The sequence below is a fragment of the Monomorium pharaonis genome, chromosome 6, assembly GCF_013373865.1.
Source record: "Monomorium pharaonis isolate MP-MQ-018 chromosome 6, ASM1337386v2, whole genome shotgun sequence".
NCBI lineage: Eukaryota > Metazoa > Arthropoda > Insecta > Hymenoptera > Formicidae > Monomorium > Monomorium pharaonis.
This window is the reverse complement of record NC_050472.1, coordinates 10226413-10250711: the sequence shown is the minus strand read 5'-3', so window position 1 is coordinate 10250711 and position 24299 is coordinate 10226413. Positions and strand designations below refer to the sequence as shown.

Genomic DNA, 24299 nt, shown 5'->3' with positions numbered 1-24299 from the left:
AGTGGCAGCCAAAAATACACCTTTATTCTGTATTGAATATTAGTGTCTTTTTTTATATCATAGTAATTATTTTTGTATTAATCCAAAAAAAATTTGTATTATTCCAAAAAATTATAAAAAAATTATTACATTTGTTTTTACAAAATTTTTAGAGTATTTATGAATGTTTATGATAAATTCTTATGCGATCTGGGACAATACAATAATTCTACGTTAATTAAACTTGCGACATCAATGTTTGTCTACGTTAAAAATAATTGTCTTAAGATTGTCAAGTTCAAAATAAGTTTTATTCATTTTTTCTTCTCTTTTTTGTGCATATATACAATATCCTTTACATTTGTAATATCTGGTAGACTGGTAACTTTTATTGAAATACATATTTATGGCTCACTCTTAAAAATAAATACAATTCTTTACAATTTTTAATTTGAAAATATTCAAAATAACTATTAATACGAAAATTAATTCGAGAAACACTTACGATGCTTATCGCAACTGCAACAATTAACGTTATCTAACTTAGTTTATTTATAAAACTAATTATAATTTATAATTGAATAATAAACTATTCACAATCACATATCTCGTTATACGTGAATGATGTTGACTGCTCATACGTATCTTCACAAAGTTAAAAACAAAAAAAAAGAAAAAGGTACAACGAAAGTTCAGTGTGATGCATATATGCTGCTTTTGTGAACAAAGCGTCGGCGGCTTCGTTCAGTAGAGCATGACGTTCACGAGACTCCTAAAATTATCTTTATTGAATATTGCGTCCCTTATATCGTGATTAAGACACGTATAAGTGCAATTGAAACAACTTGCTATTGCGATAGCGCTTTGCATTGTTTGCAGTTCTCCATTCGTTCGTTGAATTCTTCTATCTGCAATGTCATCTCGAAGAATTTGTATTTGTCGTGGATATTCCGCGTGGCAGTACGCAAAATGTTTTGAGGGCTCGTTCCAGGTTCTATAAATAAAAATAACGTATGTTTTACGAGAAATAAATATTGCACTAATATTTTTGGTGAAAAAATGTGAAAAATTCACTAAATTAAACTAAAACTTTTCTAAAATTGCTTCATATTTGAAACACTTTTTTGCAAAATTTCGAAAAAATTTCAGCACAATTTTAATATAAGTTTAATAAAATTTGATCAAACTTAAAACAAAATTATATTTTTTACGAATATTTTTATCAGAATTGATTAAAATTTATTAATAATGTTCAATAAACGAAATTTTTTTCTTGTTAAAATAATTTATTATACATTTTATAATTCAATTTTGAAGGCTTGAGATATTCATTTATGGAATAAATCCTTTTATTTCAAAACATATGCTTGTCAAAACAAAAGAAAAATACTGCTCTTTATTCACATAGTTTTTTACTTACAAGAAATATCTCATGTCAACAAAATTTGCTGCAATATCACTTTTAGTAAAAATTTAACAAAATTTTTCCACTAGAGTATCCATAATTATTAATAAGAGTGATATGTATCATTTTATACATGATGGAATAAGGAGTCAAAAAACGAATAATGAGATACAAAAATTTATAAAATTTCTAATCGAGAAATATGAAGATTCAGGATAATAAAGGATCTATTATGAGTGAGTGAGTGAGAGAGAGAGAGAGAGAGAGAGAGAGAGAGAGAGAGAGAGAGAGAATTAAAAAATCTAAAAATACGAACTCTTAGCATATTTTATGACACAGCAGATGTTATTTCACAAGACTTTAACCCAGTTGCGTAACTAAAATGCATAAATAAGAAGCATACGTGTCGAAATTGTATTTTGGGTGTACATACTTATAGCTAGATGCGCCGATAGAGCGGTCTTGTCAAGTGAGAGTGCCCAAATTCTAAGATTGTGAACCTTCACGACTCCATCTATTTGCATAAAGGTGTTTTCAACTTGGGAATACTCGAAACCCTTCGGAATTCCTTCCATTAGGACATTAACTACATCTTTAATAATCGCCACCGTAGTGAGGATAACTAATATGGAGAAGAGAAATGTACATATTGGATCCACTATATTCCAACTTGGCTGAAATAAATAAATCGATCACTGAATCGTGCTCTGAAATTTTGTTATCGATAGATAAGCTTGTTTGCTTATTGAATTATGAAAATGTCACAAAATTCCTCGATATAAAGACGTGACGTGACTTGATTTTGATATCAAAGATAAATATACGTAAGAACGTAAGAACGATAAATTTCCAAAACTTAATCCGGTCTACAAGATATAAAATAATATGTAATAATAATATGTAAAAATGTATTTTGGTAATTTAGACAGCATATAATACTTATAAAAGGTTTATAAAATATTTATAAAAATATTGCATAAATATTTTTTGACCTGATATAAAATAACTTATATAAAATATTTTGACTTATATAAAATATTAATATATATATTTTTTTAATAAATAAGTAATAAATATTTATGAATATTTATCATAAATTTTATGTGCTGTCTAAAGATATTGACAAAAGCTTGAAGATACCTTAAAATAAATGACTAAAGCGGCGATGAATACTCCTATGCTCTGAATAAAATCACCCAAAACATGGATAAAGGCAGCGCGTACATTAATATTCCTTTTCGAATTTTCTTTTTTGAGATCATCATCAAGCCCATTTTCTGCATTATCGTCGTGGTTACTGTGACTGTGTCCACCGTGACTATGGCCATGCTGATGCAATGATAGGCCCATTCTGCAATACCGAATTATATAGTATTTCTGTATATATCTCTTTAAAACAATCAAAGATGCAAGTCTAATTGCGGAAATTTGGCTGCAATTGATTTATATCGACAATTATATTTGTAATTGTTTAACTGATTTGTATTTTAAATTTAAATAAGATTTAAATCAGGCCATTCATATAATTATTAATTATAATTTTTTTTCATTAACAGTCGCGAATTGTAATTGTAACATAATTAATATCATTATTACTCGTGATTACATCATTATATAATACGCTTAATTAAGATTACGTTATATATATATATTACAATTTCTATTGTTATAAAAACTTTGGTATCATGTTATCGCAGCTGCATCGCGCATGAGATTAAATAAATTGTTGTTAATGATATCACTAACACTAGATTTACCGCAACACCAACTGCAGACGTGATCAGCATCACCATAGCGTCCAACTCAAAGTCTTTGTGGACAATTCTTTCTACCGCGAGGTAGAATAAGATGCCTGTGACTACCCATATTAATAAAACTGAAGTCAATGCTCCGATAACCTAAATCAGTATACAGGAAAGTTCCAATTATCCATTTTCACGCGTAAAATATTTCTGGTTTTTTAAATAAAATATTGCGTTGTAATTGTATGTAAAATGTATATTAATTTTTGTGCTATTAAATAAATATTTTATGATTTTTACCTTCGTACATAAAAAATGAATACATATTTTAATAATAATTATTAATTTTAATAATAATAATAGTATAAAATATTTAATATTGCAATATTTATGTTTTAAAAAATAAATAATAAATATTTATAAATACTTTATATAAATAGTAAATATCGTGTGTGATATATATATATATATATATGTATATATTATACCATAAATAATTCTAAATTAATTTAACCCTCCGTCTATACACTTATTTTCACCAACACAGTCTGTACACCGATCCCTTTTTGTCCTGTCCCTTTTTTAAAATGTTAAATACATGCAAAAAATCTGAAAAAATTCCTAATTACTCTTAAGTGACTACATTTCAAACTTTAATAATTACTTTGGTCATTTATTAAAAGGGAGCCAAGCTTCGTCTGTTACCAATCTTGTGGTTATACAAGTGAACAATTTCGATTGTTCTCTTTTGGGGTCAGTGTACAGATGGAGGATTAAAACCATTTTTAATTATATTCGCGTAAAATGTAATTTTACATTATACTCTGTTATCACTAATTTTTACATTGTTACTATCGTTAACTTCTAAATTATATTTATTTGTCGATAAGATCTAAGGTTTAGCTAATTTAATCTATTTTAATCTATTTTGCTTTAATATATTCATATCGAAGAAAAGGAGAAAAAAATACTCACTTCCGCTCGGTACCAACCAAACGGCATTTTTCTAGTAGCTGGTCTGCTAGCGACCCAGATAGAAAAGAGAGATATCATAAAAGACGCGAAGTCAGTCAACAAATGCGCGGCATCAGTCGCTATCGCTAAGCTGTTCGATAATACACCGCCTAAAGAGAAGAAAAATAAAAAGAAATTTACGTGTACGCGATCTGCTTTTGTAAACAACTTCTACAATGTATTCTCTGTATCTCGTTTTCACGGATAACGTATTTTGTTGTATTACCGACGATTTCTGCTATCATAAAAATGACGCAGAGTGCACTGGCAATCCACAACTTTTTCCGAGCTTTCTTGTCGATCTCCTCATTCCTTTCCCTGTGACAATGATCTTCCAGAGGCACTAAAATTAATCATTAAAAAATACAGTGTAAACGATGTTTACTTAAAAGAAAATTATTTGAAAAATTCAATTGTCAAATGTCAATAAAAGTTATATGATTAATGCAAAAATTAGATGTGCGATATAATATGTTCAGAATTAAAACACAATTTATTCACCTCTTTTAATATCTTCGACTAATTTAAAATGTGCCGCTAAAAAATTATCTAGACTTTTTTTTATAGTCTATTTTTCAATTTTCTAATAATTTTTATTTTATTTTCTTAAATACGTCATTTTATATATATATATATATATATATATAATGACAAGTCTTAAATATATATATATGACAATATTATAATGACAATATTTAAATATATATATATATATATATATATATATATATATATATATATATATATATATTTCTTTTAAGAGAAACGTACTTGTCGGACTTTGTTGATATTCCGCGGTTGCATTTTCATCGCCAGAACTTTTCACTACTGTACAACAACCTGATAATTTTCCATGAACACAGAAGATGACCTTCCGTGGTGACATCTCATTTTCCTCATCTTCGTTATTATTTGGGGGGATGCTCGTCCCATAGCCATAAATCGCCTTTTCCTTGAACCTGCAATTATAAATCCATTATAAATCCATTTTTATTTCATATGCAGAGTTGAACATTATTGAAATAACGAAGCATTTTTACAGAAAAAGTTTTACTTTATTATGGATGTCTTGTTTTAACAAAGCCAATTTTGAAGCAAAATAAATGGTCTCGATTACTGTTAATAATTTATATAACTATAAATATAATTGCAATTTTTACAGTCATTATTTACTATTTAGATTTGTAAATTATAAATAATAATTGCTTATATATATTATAAGCATTATATTTATTGAACTCTTTCTGTATTGTTCACGATCGTAAATGGCGCATAGCATACTTTCTTATGTTATGCAATGGATGAAAGTAGTTACGTATTAGTAAAATAATGCGTGCGGCTTGTTGTAGATGATTCAAAACATGGAAAAAAGATATCTCTGTAGAATATTCTTATACAGCAATAAAGATTTATAGAATATAAATAGAAATTATCGCGTATATGTGAAATATATCTTTATTTCTTAAAATATCATAATGAGTAATATTTCATATTTTATTTTATATTTTATATTTTTATTTTGTATAATATTGTTCTATTGTGTGTTATTTTAAATGTTATGCAACCAATTCTACTTTACACCAATTGTTCAATATGCATATCAATTAGTTACAAATGAAATAATCGGTGCAACTAATTAAGCTATTATTATTATTATTATTATTATTAAATAATGCTAATCTTTTCGGTTTTATAAATTTTGACACAATACTTTGACCATACACTTCTATTCTGTGTACTCTATGAAGCCAGCATCATTAATAACACGAAAAATAATTATGCTTATGCCAAAGTTTATTTACAAAATACAAGTGTATGATTAAAGTATTGTATCAAAATTGATAAAACCGAAAAGATTAGCATAATTCAATAATAATAATAATAATGTATTAATTAGTTGCACCAATTATTTCATTTACAACTAATTGATATGCATATTGAACAATTGGTATATAGTAGAATTGGTGTTGCATAACATTTAAAATAACACAATAGAACGATATTATACAAAATAAAAATATTAAATATTAAACATTAAATAAAATATAAGACAAAATATTAATATAGTTAAATCCACAGTTGCAAAAAGGCTTAATTTTTAATATAGCAAAATTTTAACTATTCTGCTTAATTAATATTTTTTGAGATTTTTAATTATAAAGATTTTAATTATAAAGATATTAAAATTTTAATTTTTTAGCTTAATTAATTTTTTCAAAGATATTTATATCTACTGAATAACCAACCGCGCAAGATTTAAATTTAATTGATACACTCAAATTTTTCCCTTTCCTACAATAATGAGTCTGCCACAAATTAAAAATAAACTTGCAAAGATTAACAAAAACCCCTACGCAAGGTAAGAATTTCATTGAAAACACGCTTAATCTTTTACCTTTCTACAATGTAATGAGTCTACCAGATACTAAAAATAAACTTATAAATATTAGCAAAGACCTTAAGATAAGAAGTTAAAACATAATTTTTTCATACGATTTATTATTCAAGTCACACATAATTAAAACTGATATTACATGTCACCTCCTTGTATTACCTATTTAGATAATGATAATATAAAGAAATATAAAAAAATAATTTTTTTTACTTTTTATTCTTTTATAATAATAATATTCTTTTATAATGATACTCTGTCAACAATCTACGTATAATTTAATAATATACTAATAATATGAAACTAATCCGCAAAATAATTCGTGATTCTAATTATTTTTTATAGAAAACGTTAATTAAGCCAAATAAACAAAATTTTGATGTCGTGAAAACTAAATATTAAAGTATGCACAACTCTACATTTACGAACTCAACTATATTTAGTTAATATTACGTGTTTGTAAAATTAGATAAAAATTGACTTGAGTAGTACAAAGTCAAGTCTAAATCTTTATAAAATATCTTTGAAATGTCACAATATCCTAATCTCCTAATAAGATATCTGTCTAGAACGAGATTCCATAAATTTTTTATTGTGTGGAAATTATCTAGTTCTTTGTCAATTATTTCTTTCACCGTGTCAATTTTATTTCACATTTCGAGTATGTCAAATATTTAATTTTAGCAGCTTTTTATTTATCGATCAATAAATGACGCTTGCTTCCCCCTTCTTCTTTTAGCTTTTGATAAGATCTGTATGAAGATAATTGTGCCTCAATTGACGTGATGATAAGTGGGTACATTTATTTACGAAACAAAAACTTAGCGTAAAGTAGCCCCCTTCCCCCGATAAAACAATATTTATTAAATTATATAACAAAATCTTACATAAAAATTATAACATGCAATTACGTAGATATATTTAAAAGAAGTACTAACCTTTTATAAAATATTGATAACTGTTTACACAATTAATTTCGAAATAGTATTTCGATAAAGCTAATAATACGGCAAATCATCTTAGTGACACATTTTTATAATTAAATTTAGAAAAAAATTTATCAATAATTAAAAAATATATTTTGCATAAATATATTTGGAAAAATGCATATTCCTAAATATTATGATAATGTAGAAATATCGCGACAAATATAAAACCATTACACATTCAACATAGCAATAATTTAAATAAATATTAAAATAATTTTCTAAATAATTCTAAAATATTTATAACTCAAATATATATTTGTCTAATTTTTGACAAATGTTATGTAGAAATATTATTTTGATAAAATTGCTGTATCATGGCGTATTATCTTAGCGCAATTATTGCGAAACTTTCGTCGTTTCATGATATCATTATTATACAATATTTGTACAATTTCTCTATCAAGGCATTGTAATAGAAATAAGATTTAAACTTTTAATAGAATTTATTTTCTGATAAGAGTTTTATAAGAATTTATCGAAAATCTATAATTATTAATTTAACTCATTCAATAGAGACTTATTAAATTTACTTCCATATTTTTTTGTCAAATTAAATGTATTTATATTTTAATATAATACTTAAAAAATATTGTTTAATAACAATTGATATTTCTTACAAGAGCAGATATGTATCTCGCGGATACCTTTTAGAAAATTCGGTATTAAAATGTAGAGTTTGAAGTCGTAAGAGTAATATGTAACATTCGGATGCCAACAAATCATAGAATTACGAGATTTTAAAGTTTGGAATGATTTTATGTATGAGAAATATCACAGCGAATAATTAAAGCTTTATGTTATACAATCAGTCTAGTTGTAATGTATAAGTGCTAATTCTCTCTAAAATTCACAGTTTTTATTAAATAGTACATATTGAAGAAATAATTTAATGTGTTCTGATTTTTTTGAAGTAGAGAGAAAAGTCAATACTGACATAAGCTTTTTAAAATGATGCACCTTTATTTCTAAGAAATTAATTGCATCATATTAATATTGTAAAAATATATAATTAATATTAATAAAAACATAATCTGCATAAATAATTAAAGAAATAAAAATAGTTTGTATATTCATGGCTTTTATTATATAAAATTTACTAAAAACAAATCTAACCTTTGTATACGACATGTATAAGATAATATTTATAATAATCCACAAAAAGTTTTACATCAAAGTGAAAACTTCTTAGAAATGTTATATACATTACTTATAAATATTTTGTATTTTTTACAAGTAACTCATATTAAAGGAAATGAAAAAATATATAGTCCATCATGCATTTTACTCAATTTCTTACACATTCAATTTTGATTTTATTGTAAAAACATTAATTATTACAAAATATTAAACAGTATTATAAAAACTGCTATACCACCTGATAAAAGAGACTTTCTAATTTACATTTGTGTTTTTAAAGTTTTATTTTTAGCTTATGTTTAAAAAATATTATCCAAGAACAAAATGCTAATATTGATAATCTTTATCTAATTAATTTTTTATTTTTAAATAAATTAAAAAAAAAATGTTTTATCAGAATCGTAAAACCAATTAAAAATATAAAAAAGATAAATATTTAAAAAAAGAAATATTATCAGTTGGTCTCGAATAATAAAGAAAAAAATCTTGTAACTCTTTAATCATTAATACGTGATATATATTATTTTTATGACATCAAATTCTTATAATATCTATAGTATCTATAGTATCAAACTTTTCAAAATTCTTAAGATACATATCTAGATCTCGCCTTATTAGATATATTTTTAGAAATATTTATTATCAAGAATTATATATATTATTAAGAATATTCGCATTCTTAATATTATTAAAAGTACAAATCTTAACATAATTAAGAATAATCAATATTTCTAAGTAAAGAAAGAAAAATCTTGTGAGAAAAGAGAATGTAGAATAATGAAGAGATATCACAGTAAGGACATAAATGTATTTTTACTACTTTTCTAATTACATAAGTAATTTCGTAATAAACCTGACGGAAACGTTTGTATGTATAATATATTGCTGACATTATTACACGCTTTAACAACTGCAATACATTACATACGCGAATATATGACCAGTTCTTATCGCCTTCCGTAGAACGCTATTATCTATCAGTTAGATATCAATGATGCCGTGCGCAAATGCGCATTCATCACACGCCTTCCCCCATCACTGGTTGTGATTCAATAACGATGACAATGATGCCGTGTGCAAAGTCACACGATCGAACAATATCGATGAAAATCAAGGTTTGCGATATCACGTGCGATGTTACGTTCAAAAATGTGCGAGAAAACTTGATAAAGCCGCATCTAGATTTTTCCGGAATATCTTCATATCATAAGTTAAATGTATACAGTATATATCTAATGATATATGTATACATCTGTATATAATAATAATAATAACAACAATAATAATAATATGCCGGGTTAGTTATCAAGTTAATACTTTTTTAAACTAAATTAAGTCAAAGTTAGTTAATAACCTATACTTAATTACATTTTTCTGTTTGTAAAGAAGAAAAAAATAATTTAGTTATGTTAAAAATTGCATTAAAATGAACTTACGTGTATTAAATTAAAAGTTATTTTTTTAAACATTTAAATGAAATTAAAAATTCCATAATTTTTGAAATTTAGATTACACTAAACAACAATTACAATCAAATAAATTTAATATTTTATTCGTAAATTAAATATGTATAAAATAACAAAGAAATATTAAACAAAAAATGCAAGTCAGGCTCTAAAATAATAAATCAATAAAATTAAAAAATTGCCAATATGAACCGCCGCAGTTAACAATTAATGCGTGAGGTTAAAGATAACACAATAGACAATGATGCGTGCTTAGAGAGAGATTTACAAGATCGTTACTAGAATATTATAATAATACAATGGCGCAATGACAAACATTTCAATCCTTGATGCAAACGCTCCTCGGTGCAGAAATTAAAAAGAGAAAAGTGTAAAAGAAATAATCCTATGTCTCTTTCAACGACAGGTGTCGAACAAGCCAAACTTTTGAACTTGTATGTTTATATAAATCATTTAAATTTTAATAAAGGACTTTTATCTAATCAATACAAACTCTATAATGTTTGATCGCCCATTAAACTATTCAGCTTATAATTTCCATCGTATTGAGAATTATACTTATGTATAAATATATACTTTGTATCACGCGTAGCCTTAATCTCTTCGAGGGTCGCGTGGAAGGCTGACCCTCGAAAATTCGTCCTTCAACTGGAAGAACGAGCGGCACCAACTATTCACGGAGTAGATTCGCGACGGTTTTTGTTGTTGAATCAAGGTGCTCGCCGATGGTGACTTGTGAATTTTTGCCGATACCGAGGACGAGACGTGAGGACAACGAAAGAATTCGTGTCGATACGTATGTCGAATATACTTCCTTTCGTTCATGATACACGCCGCACAGTGTTTATCTTTTCTCCTCCTACGTCCGCCAGTCAATGAGGAAATGACAAATGACCTCACAACTCTATGAAAACTCCCTGTTACTATCATTCAAACGACTAATGGATATTTCAAACATTGTTAGATTTAAGAACAGAAAAATAGGCATTATTACACGAAGGGGTTTCTCGTTATTTTATTACCGGAATACTCCTTATTAACCATATGGCAATTATTTGCGTTGGATTATATGTATTTCGAATCGATTGAATGGCTTGCAGATTGTCGTCACGTATTCTTAAATAATCAGTTGCACCGGCGGATTAATAACCGACGACGGTTGATTCGTTGTTTCGCCGTCATGCTATCGGACACCATGTCAGTGTTTCGTATTAATTATACTGTGGTAATACGAGAACAACAGTCTCGCCTGGTTGAGAGAGAGAAAGAGAGAGAAAGAGAGAGAGTCACTTCCATGGGCGTCGACAAGATGTTTCATACGACAAATATATCGCTGATACGATAGAAAATCTTTATGGACTTATCAATTTCTTTTAAAAAAAAGTAATGTTCTAATCATCTACTAATATCTAAAAAAAATCTAAAAACAAGTTGGATAACGAGAATTTGACGAAAATAAGATTATTAGCTGAATCCTGAACGAGTAAATGAAATAAGTAATTAAAAAAATATACTCTCTAAAATACAATTAGTGAAATCTCGACAAAATCAGTGAAAATATAACTTTCAGAGTTGTACTTATAATCATTCACTGATTGTGAATCAGTGAAATAAATACTCTAATCTTTCGGTGATAACACACTAATTCTGAAGTGAAAATCACTGAAAGACCGAAGTATGCCGCTGCAAATCAGTGAATATACGCACTGATTGCGCTTTAAAGCTTATTAATGTTAATTATTGTGTTAATAATTAAATAACAAATAATATCGTTCGGAAGAAAAAAAATTTTCTTTTAATACTTTGATTGCTCTAAAAAGAAAACTCAAACGATCGGAATCCTTACGTATCGCGGCGCCTATGATCGTTTTCAAGATCGTACGATCACGATCACACGCGCGAGTGCACCCTTCCTCCCCGCGATAAAACGTGATCGTTACACTAGCTAATGTAAAATTATCCACTCCGCAAATACCACTACTGGATACTCGTGGATTAACAGCAGGTTGGCAATGTTAAAACGGCAAAAATGACAGAAATGAGGGAAAACTCCTACATTCTACTTATGCAACGCGAAAATTGCGTGCAGCACAGTTTCAGTTAAACAATCGTGAATTAACGATTCGTTGTTCTTAACCCTTAGAAAGCATGACGGGCCAACAACTAGATAAAGAACAAGAAGGAAGAGAAAAAACTTGCGGTTTTCTAGGTACGATGCGCTAATGAGAGAGAAACCCAAGAAGTCAACCGCGATCGTCAAACAAGAGTGATTTAAATGATTGACGCTCTTTCTATAACAACGTGCGATTTAGCTGGAAAGAGATTCTTCAAAGAAGTCCCTAGAAAATTAATATACATTTGTCTCATTCTGTTATCTGGTATCTATGTATTATTCGGCTCAATTAAACCAATAATTATTTTCGTATTTACAGACCTTTAAAGAAATACATTCTCACGTGTAAAAAAGGCTGTACACATCCTTTAACGTGAACGTAAGGAAAGTACAGCTTCAATATAGATTGAAAAACATCTAAATAGAAAATAAAAAATAATTATTTCATTATTTGAATCGGATATAAATGTGTCAAACGTACCATTGATCAATCATTGAAGAGTGTCGACAGTTTTAATTTATCTTAAATTATTTAGTGGATTCACAAGTGTAACGATAAATCCATTTACGTTTTACATGAATTGTTAAAGTATGAGTAAAAAAAGAAACGTCGGCGAAGTCGGACGCAAAGTATTTCAAGGCTGCGTTTTGAAGGTCCATGGACACAACCGCAATGCTTTCAGGTCGCGCGAAGCTAAGTCCCGTTATTCCAGAGTAGTTTACTGAAAAAATATTCCGTGATGAACAAAACCGAAACGGGAATCACGCGACAGCGCGTTCCTTTTATTATCCTCGCACGCATAGTTGCTCGTGATTACATAGTTACTTGAATTTATTTCATAAATAATGCCGACGCGATTTTTATCCGAGTTTAATGATATGATCGTAAATATCCGGCAGAAAATACCAGAAAATAGTTATAAAAGTTAAGTCAAATAAAAACAACTAATTCAATAAAAGTTATCAACAAAACGCAACGGAATAATCAATCATATTACATGGAATTTTATTTTTTCTAGCACACACGATTATTTCTTTTACATTAACTAGAATATAAAGTTCTATGCGAAAGAACTCGCGCATCAAGGTAATTAAGTCGACAAACAATGTTGAGGAAAAACTTGATTTATCATTTTTACACGCGAGAGTCGTGCTGATAGTTACAACACGATGATTTAATCGGAAGAAACGTGCGTTTTTGTTAAAACTCGCGAGGCTGGTTGCACGTCCTCGTGCACGTGTGACCATTGTATTAGAGATCCTGTCGCGTGGCAAAGTGAAGGGGAATCGTGGCCTTGTTGTTTGCAAAGCCACACTGCACGTCGCACACGGCAAAATTGCCGCATAATTTCGGCAATCAGCGAGTCAGCTTGCCGACTCGTTAACACGCGGAGACGTTACCCGAAGAAAGAGAAATCGAAGGAGGGAAGCTTTCTCGTCGACGCGACGACGCGACGTGTGTCGAGTGTCAAAAGGCAGTTGATGTTTGTCGACAAAATGGTAAGAATATTTTAATAGGGAAGGTCATCAATACGGGCACATTACTTTGTTCTTGAATAATATTTCTTAAACAAAATCTAAAAGTAAAACTTTAATGTTTAAAAATAAAACATAAATGTAAGCTAAAAAATTCTTCTTCTTTTAAATATAGTATAGCAGTTTTTGTAATACTTAATGTTTTTGCAACACAATTAAAAATTACATCTAAAAAATGGACCATCAAAATTGTTATAGTAAGTAGTAATAGCAAAAGTCAAATACACGGAGAGAATTTTCTCTTAAAATTTACCCTCAAAATTTGGTAATTGTAGGATAATGTGTGACCTCGAGAAATTTTACTATACTTTCAGTAAATTTTAAAAGTATAGTAAAATTTCTCGAGGTCACACATTTTCCAACAATTATCACATTTTGAGAATAAATTTTAAGAGAAAATTAATTGATGACTCAAACCATTAAATATTTTAAAAATAAAAGCAATTTAGAGATTAGAAAACAAAAATAAATTTTAAATAATTATAAATAATTTGAAAAATAAACCATTTATTTAAAATAAAATTATGTTATGAAAAAAATAGATCATATATCTCAAATTCGTCTCAGAATACAGAAATGTATTGACTTATGTTTCACAATTTTATATTTTACCATATTAAGAGAAAAGTATAAAAGAATATAAATAAAAAGTTTTTGAAAGCTACAAACATATGTAATAATCTATTATTATCAATAATATACTCATTATTGTTTAAAGTATGCAACTTAAAAAATCATGCAAATTTTAATCTTAAAGAATTCGTCTTTAGTACTGTGGATTTAAACTATAGATTTTTAATTCTTTAATTATCTAAAATCATGTTTCCATTAATATTAATATAATGTAGTGTTTAGTTTCTGAGAAATAAGGTGTTAATTTAGGAGATATATGCCAGTATTGGTGACCTTCCATTAATATTCCACAATATTTTCGTACTATATCGGATTCTTTCAAGGCTATTCTACATTGTTGTAAGACAGTAAGAAACAATTTGTATTTATGTTAACATTTCTAGTTAAAATTTTTGTGTTGAATTTATAACATACTCCAGTGTTAATTTAATATAACCAAATAAATGATTATGTTATTTAAACATTTTATGTAAAATTAATATTTAACATTTTCAATGTTAAAATAACATAATCTATAAGGTAAAGAAACAAATAACATTAAAGTAATAGTTTTAAAACATAAATTTTAAGATAAACAAATATTTTAGCATAATATAAATATTACCGAAGAAATAGGTTTTTATAATCTGTTTCTAAATTATATTAAAGTATTGATTTTTTACATAAGATTTTTGTTACTTTGTAACATTTATCTTGTGTTAAATTAACACAATAATTTTAGTGATCTGTTTAAAATTTGCGATATTTTGTTAAATTAGCACAAAATTTTCAATGTAAACATATCCTTTTTATAAATTAAATTTTAAAAGAATTTAAAACTTAGTTCACAGGAGATTAATAATTCGGAAACTCTTGGCGTCTTAACATTTCTCCAAAAATTTATGCTTCAAATATAGACATGAAAATTGTTCAAAATATTTTATACGATATGAATTATTTTGAACGCCCCAAACAATGCACACATAATATTTATAAAAGTTTTATAAATAAAAATATTTATAATATTTATAACAATTATTTAACAATTTTATAAATATTTACTAAAATATTTCAAAAGTATTTTTGTAATCTTAGATTGAGTATAAGGATTTATCACAAATGTCAAAAGTATGTGTAAAATATGTACAAAATATATTTATTTTTTTACTTATCATAAATATTGTATATTATATAAAACTTAGTATTAGATACATTTTGTACATGTTATTTTGAAAAAAATATTTATTGTAAAATAACTCCATTTGATTTACTTAAAAAAAATTTATGCTTAAAAAACCTATAAGTAATATACTTTTCGCCAGTGTATGTATAATCTATATATGTGTAATCTATATTTTAATAATTTGAATAAAAGTTTCATAATGTTTTTCATACGTATATACATATATTAAAAGAATAAATTTTAGTAAATACATTTATCATTAAATATTATATATTGTGTAGTATGTTATCGAAATATTTGAAGATTGAAAAATGAATGACATTACTTACGGGTATGTAACTCTAACTTCCATAAAGAATTAATTTTCAATCTGTCAGCCATTATCCCATATTTTTTATATGCTAATCTAATTCAATGTAAAAAATATAATACCGTGTAATACCAGTAGCAAATGTATTTGAAAGAAAAAGAAAGGTGAAAGAAATACAGGTGTACAAAGATCAAAGATTTTCCAATGATTATCCTCATCAAGAAAAGGCACTCTTCTGATTCCATCCGACAATAGCTAGCATATTTTTACCTAATTCATCATTTCTCCTTAGAAAGTGGCTTGTCACAAATTACAAAAAATAATCAAAATATCACAGACGCATCTTTCAAAGGTGCAATTAAACTACGGATTATGCGGATCATAATTCAGGGTGATTGACAACAGCCCTTCCCAAAGTTCCCGCAATCTTCCGAAATTTTCCATTCGCTGGTTTCGCACAACTTCTCCTTCCGTTCGCGTCTCGGCCGATTCTAATACGGAGCGAGGATCAACGATTGCAACTCGAAGGAAACTCACAGCTTGATCTTCTCGTCATCCATCCCAAGGTGGATCGTTCGCGGGTCCAGCTCGCAGTCGGTCGGCCGCCGATGGCGCGACGTCACCGTCTCGGTCTCCCTGGAACGAGCGAGATTCGTCCGACGATCCTTTGTTTTGTCGAATCGCAAGCGACTGCCAAGTGCCAGAAAAAAAGAGGAAGACGAGATCGCGGGCTCGTCCGAGGCGGAGGAACGCGAGTGTAGGCGGCCGCGACGGACGGGGAAGGGAACCGCGGCGACTGGTGCGTGCAGTTGTCGTAATCAACGAAGTCGTGCGTGGATGTCGTCCTCCCGACGACCAGAGAGACGCGGATCGACTGCACCCGTCACTCGAATGAAGAATCAACCCATACGGAGACTCGCCACGCTTTTGGTGGAAGAGGGTCCGCGTTTCAGCCTGGGCCTACTCGTCCGGCAGATAAAAGATCTAACACCAGCGATGTCTCTCTCTCTCTCTCTTTCTCTCTTTCTCTCTCTTTCTCTCTCTCTCTCTCTCTCTCTCTCTCTCTTTTTCTCTCTTTTTCCTTCTTTTTTTCTTATATTTTTCCTTCTCAGTCTCTCTGCTTCTCCTCTCAGTCGGCCTGTCTTTATCAGAAGTCCCCACTTGCTTGATATGTTACTCACTCGCTCCCTTTCTATCTGTTCTCTCTGTCTCTTTCTTCTATCTCCATTTGGAGAAGATACGTCTCGTCGAGCTTTTGTCCCGAACTCAATGTTCACGGAGTAGATAGGCTGACTTTTAGGAGCTCGTGACGCCAACAGTCTTTTAATTAGTTTAGGACGGGAAGGTAAATTGTTGGAAGAGCGGAAAAAAGGAAAAAGGCGATCGAAATCGCCGATTAAATTAACTATTTTTTTAGAAAAGACCTTTTTTTCATCGTACGTTATTCAGTCTTTAAAATTTCACAATACCCTGTTGCTGTTATATATATATTCGATATATCTTGTATAACTGGTACATATCTCGTATCCTGGAGTTTGACGACTCAGCACGTTCATTTTGGTGTCAATAGGTGCTTTCACAAATCGAATCCGGTTTATTGCATCTGCAACGGATTTAACAGTCACGCGAATATAATTCGCGATTTATTGGCGAGCGCGCGGTCGATTATCGTTTACACTTCTTTGATTCTTCAGTAATCGCATTGGCACCAATAATAGTCTTATCAGTCTCGTTCGAGACTCTCGAATGAGACACGCGGAACCGATAGCATTCTTCAAAAGTCGCTCGTCTTCTTCTACGTCCAACGCGGGATTGTTGATCTTGCGCGAAACACTTAATAAGAAAACTCGACTTGAAAGAAAACTAAGAGGATAAATTCCTCGGATCAGCGATGTGTTTCTCTCCTTGAGATTTCACCGATGTATTGCACCGATGTAGCGGAAAATTCAGGAGTTCCGTCGTTAGAACGAAGCGAAAGTTTACGTACCGCCGTCGATTGACGCGGATCACACGGTGGATCGCGAATCGAGACTGAGTGAATGGCGAAGGTGAAATAAACATGCGGGTAACGTTCACGTAACTTTCCAGCGAGGTACAGCGGGCGCACGTGATGCAGGAGCGCGCGATGATTCAGAAATCACGCCGGACGTGTACCGATCGCGCGAGGAAGCGGATTATTTCATAACCGAAAGGCATTTCCTGTGATCGCGTCATGCTTTGATCGCGTTAGATTTTTATTCAAGGAGATTACGGCTGTCACGACAGAATAATAATAATATTATTAGGTGGTCAACTTAATTCCTGCCGTCTTTTCGTCTCTATGGCATGCAAGCGTTTTAAGACGGCCATTGGAGTAACATTTAACGCTTTCGATAACTCTAAAAGCGTTTAAGCTAAATTCTTGCAGCTCAACATTTTCAAATTTTTTTGGTTGTCTGGAACATTCTTTGTCTCTCGTGTCAAAATCACCGTTTCGAAAGCGTTAAATGTCAAACCAAACTCTACATGTTTTTTCTGATGGAGTTTCTTCACCATACACTTTAAATAATAAGCGATGTGTTTCAGCTGCGGTTTTCTTGAGGTGGAAGTAGTAAAGAAGCACATGTCGGAAAAATAGCTTATCGCAGTTTATTTTCAATCAATTGGAAAATCTCTTTGGCTTCAAGAAATCTAATCTGTAAGGACTGAATTACTTTCAGCAATGTATAAACTACAAAAACGTGCGACTTCACCGTCAAAACTCATCAGTGTTGGGACCAATGCTCTCTAATAGCGAGCGGCAGAAATTAAATTTACCACCTAATATATTCCGTCTGTACAAAAAAGTTATGGAAACCATAATTTATCTTTAAGTAAGTGATTTGTACAGTTAAATCTTCGGCACACGATACAATTTTTCATACTAGATCGCATACGAGCCATCTTATTGCGTGTCCTGATTGGCTCGAATGACTATATTACCAATCGTAACCCAATCGTACGATGCCGCATATGCATGCTAGCATGAAAAATCATATCGTGTGCCGAAAGCTTTACTGCACAATTGTACAGTTATCCTAACCTTATCCAGAAGCTGTTCTGAATATTACAATAGTATAATTATAATATCAGATAATGACGACAAAATGTTATTCACACCTAACGGCAAGTTGGCAACAGAAGTAAAGTAGCTCTACACTCAGTTTGATGTAGATTGGCATAAAAAATCAAGTAGACTCTGTTACCAATTTGCCATTAGAGCATCATAGATTGCATTGTTAGAACATGAGTTTAATGTAGGTGCAATTGCTGCATATTATGGACATTTTGCTGGCTAAGATATATTTAAGGAGAATCGCAATGTAACGAACACTTCTTTTACTTCAAAATTTTTGGCGAATTGATGATACTAACCTGGTTATGATCTAATCTAAACACTCAATGTAATCCCAGATAGCACAGAGATTTAAAAAGAATTCAATTTTATGTCACCAATTATGAATTCTTTTTGAGATGCAAAAAGAATTATTTTTATAAAAAATATTCAAAAAGAAAAAATAAACAAATTATAAAGAGCTCGTTAATGTTAAGCAAAAATAATAAGATAAATAGGTCAATATGTCGAGCCAATACCAATTCTCACAATACAATATAATTTATTAAACAAGAGTAAAATAACGCAAACGAAAATATAGTTAATACCATTTAGAAAATACCGACTGAATATCCATAAAAATAATGCATATCGCCCATAAAAATGTGTCATAATAATTAAAGCGTGAACAAATAAATAATACAATCAAAAATAATCCAAAATTATGGTCAAAAAATCTTGTCGAGAAATGTAAAAGATTAAAACCGATGAAAAACATGTACTTAATGAACAATATAAATCGATATGCCTATTGTAAAATAACTATAAACTAAATATGTTGATTTCAGACAATATTAACACAAGCAAAAAAAGCCAACAGTTTCTACAAAGCGTTAAAAACGATTGTAATGTTCGGTAGTCAGAGACAGAAATATTCAAAAAGAATTCATATTTGGTGACATACAATTGAGTTCTTTTTTAACTCTCTGTGCTATCTGGGATATAACTTAAATTTACGTACTTTCTTTTTCAAACAAAAATATATTATTGTAACAATTACAGCAATTTTTTTCGTGAAAAGATCTGATTTGAGCGACGATCGAGTGAGAGTTGATTTTTTCTCGGAGAAATTATTGCTTTATCGATAATCTTTATAAATAATTAATTATAAAAACATCGAGGAAAAAATTTAAAAATTAAAGAAATATCAACTTGAATACTTTAAAGAGACAGTTCAAAATAAGAAATAAGTCGGAAGAAAGCAGCATAATATAATATTTATGTGTTCTTTCTGCTAAAACCTAATCTATAATGTGCTCTTTGCTTTCCATCCTTTCTTTTTGCTCATTGCCTTTTTATCTTTTTGCGTACTAATTCATCGTGTTTTTGTCATATAATTCTTGTCTCTTTAAAAATTTGTTTGGCAAAAATTTGTTTACGACTATGTTTGATAGATATTCAAAAAGTATTGTGTGTTTTTGGAATGTTGCAAATGTTCGGAAAATGTTTTATTAAAATACCGTTTGAACATTTGTATAACATTTTAAAAACATAACACTTATCAAAATTTTAACTTTTTAAATATAAAACTATTTTTGCCTGGGTGTTAGGTATTTTATCAAATTTTTGTGAATTAATTTTTGCACAAAATTAAAAATTGTACTGTGTGTTAAAATACATCTTTTATTTTTATCTTTAATCCTAATTTTAGGAATTTGCATCAAGGAATTATTTTATTAGAATCTCAGTAAAAATTTTTGTAATAATTAATGTTCTATCCTATTATGTGCGTTTTTTTTTTATTTACGAGAAATGGAATTATGCCGCGTCTGTCTGTGATGGTGATGCTGCGTTCGCTAAAGATCTCTACATTATAAAGATATTTATTAATTGGTTATGAACAAAATGTTTTGCACGCTGACATGCAATTATGTGAGTGCTTTCAAAGCGTTTCTTACGAAGTGTTTTAGTGGCATTTAATGACATATTTAGGGCTGGTTGTTTTAACTGCTTGGTAAACTTATCTATTAGGTAAACATGTGCCTATTTTTATCTTTCTTTTTAAATAAAGACAGATAATAAGTACTCGTCGGATAAAGTTTCTCAATAAATTGGAAACAATCGGCCCTTATCTGTGTAATAAAATGTTAACAGAGGATTCACCAACTGTTTGTACCCGTCAATAAAATTTTTCACAAATGGATATAAATGCAATCTCTCATTACCTAGCTGTCACTAACAATTTTTGTCTGGGTTGTCAACTTTTATCTGATCAATTTTTATAAAATATGTGAAGAAATATACAGGCAATAGACACAAAAGCAAGAAACAGGAAGCCAAGAGAATGTTATATTAATTTTAAGGGGATTCTAAAGCAAATTAATTAACTACCGACATTTTTTTATTAGAGAATATTTTTTAATTAACTTTATAGAATTCTAAATTCTTTTACGCAATTAAAGTATACACAAAAATGAAAAAGGCAAAGAGTGATTTTATGTTAATAATAAAAATTTTTTGTACTTTTTAATATGTTGACAATTTGTTTTGTTATTAATATCGCCTTTTGTTCTCTTAATTTTTGCTTTAATTGTGCAAAAAGATTTGGAATTCTGTAAAGCCAATTCAAAGATGTTGTCTAATAAAAAAAAGTCGATAATTTATTTCAGGATCTCCTTAAGAGTTATAATAAAGTAAATCAATATAAAGAATGATAAATTAAATTTAATGATACCAAAAACAGTTCGTCTAGTTTTGTTTTAATTATGTAAAAGTAAGTTTTTTTTTTTTTTTTCATGTTTTATTCGACGCAAAATATAAATAGGTATCCCAAGCCCATCAGACAGTCTCAACGTGCAATGAAATATTAAAGATATGTTGCCTATTACGCACACTGTTCTTTTTATATGCCGATAGTGTATGGCTGTCATGGTTTGTATCGCATATCATTGATCAATGATGCGCAATGCAAATATATGTTACGAGATACCCGGAAAAAAACAAACGCGAGTAAACCAAGAAGCTGAGAATACTTACAAATTATCTATGACAAACTAGGTCTTGCTATCACTACGTTTAAACATGATACTCTGATGCGTAAATTAACACAATACAACGCGGAAAATTGGGATTTTAAATCGTCTTTGACGTTTTCGTATTATTACTCAGGATCTCCGAAGTATATTTTGAAATTGTAAATCGCGCCATAGTTTGATTCGAATCGATTGTAAATTGAATGAAAGTTAAACATGACAAAAATCAAAATGAAAATAATGATCCTTTTCTCGTATAGAGTTTGAAAGCGAAAAGTATTAAAGCAATTTTGAACTTATTATTTACTCGTTGACGATGCAGTCCATATCCATTTTCGGTCGATTTTCGTATTCGAATCAGAACTACTAGTTCCTTCTCGACGCGATGATATTTTGTAACTCTTTTGGCGGCATGTCACGAGACGAGAGGTAGGGTTTCGTGTAAAACAATTGGATACTTGGGGTTGCATTTTTACGTTTACGCGGAAACGTGATCTGGATCACGAGAAAAAAGGTCATTACATAGAGTGTTAGACAGTGGGAAAGAAATATAACAATACATATTATTAAATAACCTTCATCTGTCTATCAAAAATTACGTGTACAAACGCCACCGATAATAAAAAAAAGCATAAGCGACTGTAGAACCTTTAATGATTGGCATGTCCCTGATGCGGATAATTTAATACGCCATTTCAGATTTTTCGATGAAACGTATTGGATTACAATTGCGCCTATAAATTTATTGAAATTTTCCGACAACAATAGTCAATTGAAGTTACTTTACCTCTTTTTTTTATCACTGTCAAGGTAGTGTTTGGTCAATACTCGATAACTTGCTATCATAATGTGTTTCAAATTACAGATAAGCAAAACAATTTAGTGCGTAAGTTTTAAAAAATGCGAGAACAGATATGAAAAAATAAATATATAAAAATATATTTTGATATTCTATTATAAACTATCGTAAATTAATAATATCGTAAAAATAAATTCCTAATTTTCTAAATCAAGAATTGATTTAAGCATTTTATTTCTACTCTAATTTTTTATGTACTTTCCTCACCCCAGTATTGCTTTAAATTATTTCTATTACTTGAATTGCATATATCGGATTGTTAGAACAATTTTCTCAAGAATGTGTGGCTCTACAATGACAGTTAAAAATTATCGAAAATTAAAAATTATTAACCTATTAAGTTTATTTTTTTTCTTAAACAAAAAATTTAATCGGAAATATTTGAATTTTGATCCTGAAATTATTTGCAAAGAAAATAACGAAAAATTTGGCTAACGCAACAAAAATAACTCTATTGTAAATTTAAATAATTTCCAAACAAATAAGTGGACCCAAATGAGTATTTACACTACAACTATTTATTAGAGTTTAATTATTTCGTGTAAAAAATTTGAGTTAACTCTTGCTTAATACATATATATCACTTTCTCATCGAATTGGCAAAGTTCTACAAAACGTGATTTTAAATAAGAATCAAGAGTGAACAAAAAATTAAGTAACTTTTAAACTAAAGTAACTTTAAACTAATAAGATCACGTTCAAATTTTACACAGAGATATTCAAACGTAATAATAAAATCTGTAGAACTTTAAAATTTTTGATATTTTGAAATATAACACAAACATTCTTAAAAAATAAGAATCACATATTTTTTCGCACAATTATCAAAATACTCTATATACGAACATGAAGAAGATACGTGTCGCGTTCTGTTAAATGAGAAATTCGAGAAGCGAATGCTAAACAACATGAAAATATTATCACAATAGAGCGAGAATACTTACTCGTTGGCTCGGTTGTTATGCTCGAGGACGACAGTACGAATTTCTATGTCGGCAGATGTAGCTCCACTATTTTCCATTTCGCCGGACTGACTTTTCCGGCCGAATCGCCGAGGAGGAGCGTGAACGATGCGAGTGCGCGAGCATCGAATAATTGACAGAAGCTGACCGTCAAGCCGATCGCGCAGCCAAGGCAGGCCAAGGCAAATCTGGCGACAGCGCGGGGTTACTATGCGTCGGGAGATGTCATTAGTGCGTGGTGACCTGACTCTCCTAATGTGTTTACATAAATATTATGAACACGGGAGACGCACGCGAAATGATCCAGACCGAATTCATATTTGATATTTTCGTCTTCTTTGTGAGAGCCGTTGATAAGAGCCGGTTTTGATCTGATGCACAGATGTGCGATGATGAGACGGAGTGCTGTTCCAATTTCACGCGTCCGTTAATGTCCACAAAATCAAGCGAATGCGATAGACGATAAACGCGCTTTATCGCGAGAAATTAGTCCAT

At 29.6% G+C, this 24299-nt stretch overlaps 1 protein-coding gene across 2 annotated transcripts; it reads right to left on the bottom strand.

Moving 5' to 3' along the window:
- Positions 1 to 268: 268 nt before the first annotated feature.
- On the bottom strand, positions 269 to 23863 carry LOC105833343 (zinc transporter 2). 2 transcript variants are annotated; one of them, XM_012675014.3, is made up of 8 exons: positions 23787 to 23863; positions 4912 to 5099; positions 4367 to 4483; positions 4102 to 4250; positions 3131 to 3282; positions 2525 to 2735; positions 1818 to 2058; positions 269 to 973 (listed from the first exon to the last, which is right to left on the bottom strand). In XM_012675014.3, exons 1-8 carry the CDS (start codon positions 23861 to 23863, stop codon positions 828 to 830), a joined length of 1281 nt encoding a protein of 426 aa, XP_012530468.1. In that variant the 3' UTR covers positions 269 to 827. The 2 variants fall into 2 exon arrangements, with proteins under 2 accessions (XP_012530468.1, XP_012530469.1); XM_012675015.3 differs by lacking the exon at positions 23787 to 23863 and adding an exon at positions 16416 to 18016 and having other exon boundaries at positions 828 to 973.
- Positions 23864 to 24299: the final 436 nt, after the last annotated feature.

Bases quoted from the DNA above. Each gene is read 5' to 3' on its own strand.
- LOC105833343 (XM_012675014.3), bottom strand. From the start codon at position 23,863: ATGGAAAATAGTGGAGCTACATCTGCCGACATAGAAATTCGTACTGTC. The intron at 3,283-4,101 runs GTGAGTATTTTT...ATACTGATTTAG, and splicing joins TTGGTTGGTACCGAGCGGAA to GTTATCGGAGCATTGACTTC. The intron at 2,736-3,130 runs GTTAGTGATATC...TCGGTATTGCAG, and splicing joins GGTGTTGCGGTAAATCTAGT to AATGGGCCTATCATTGCATC.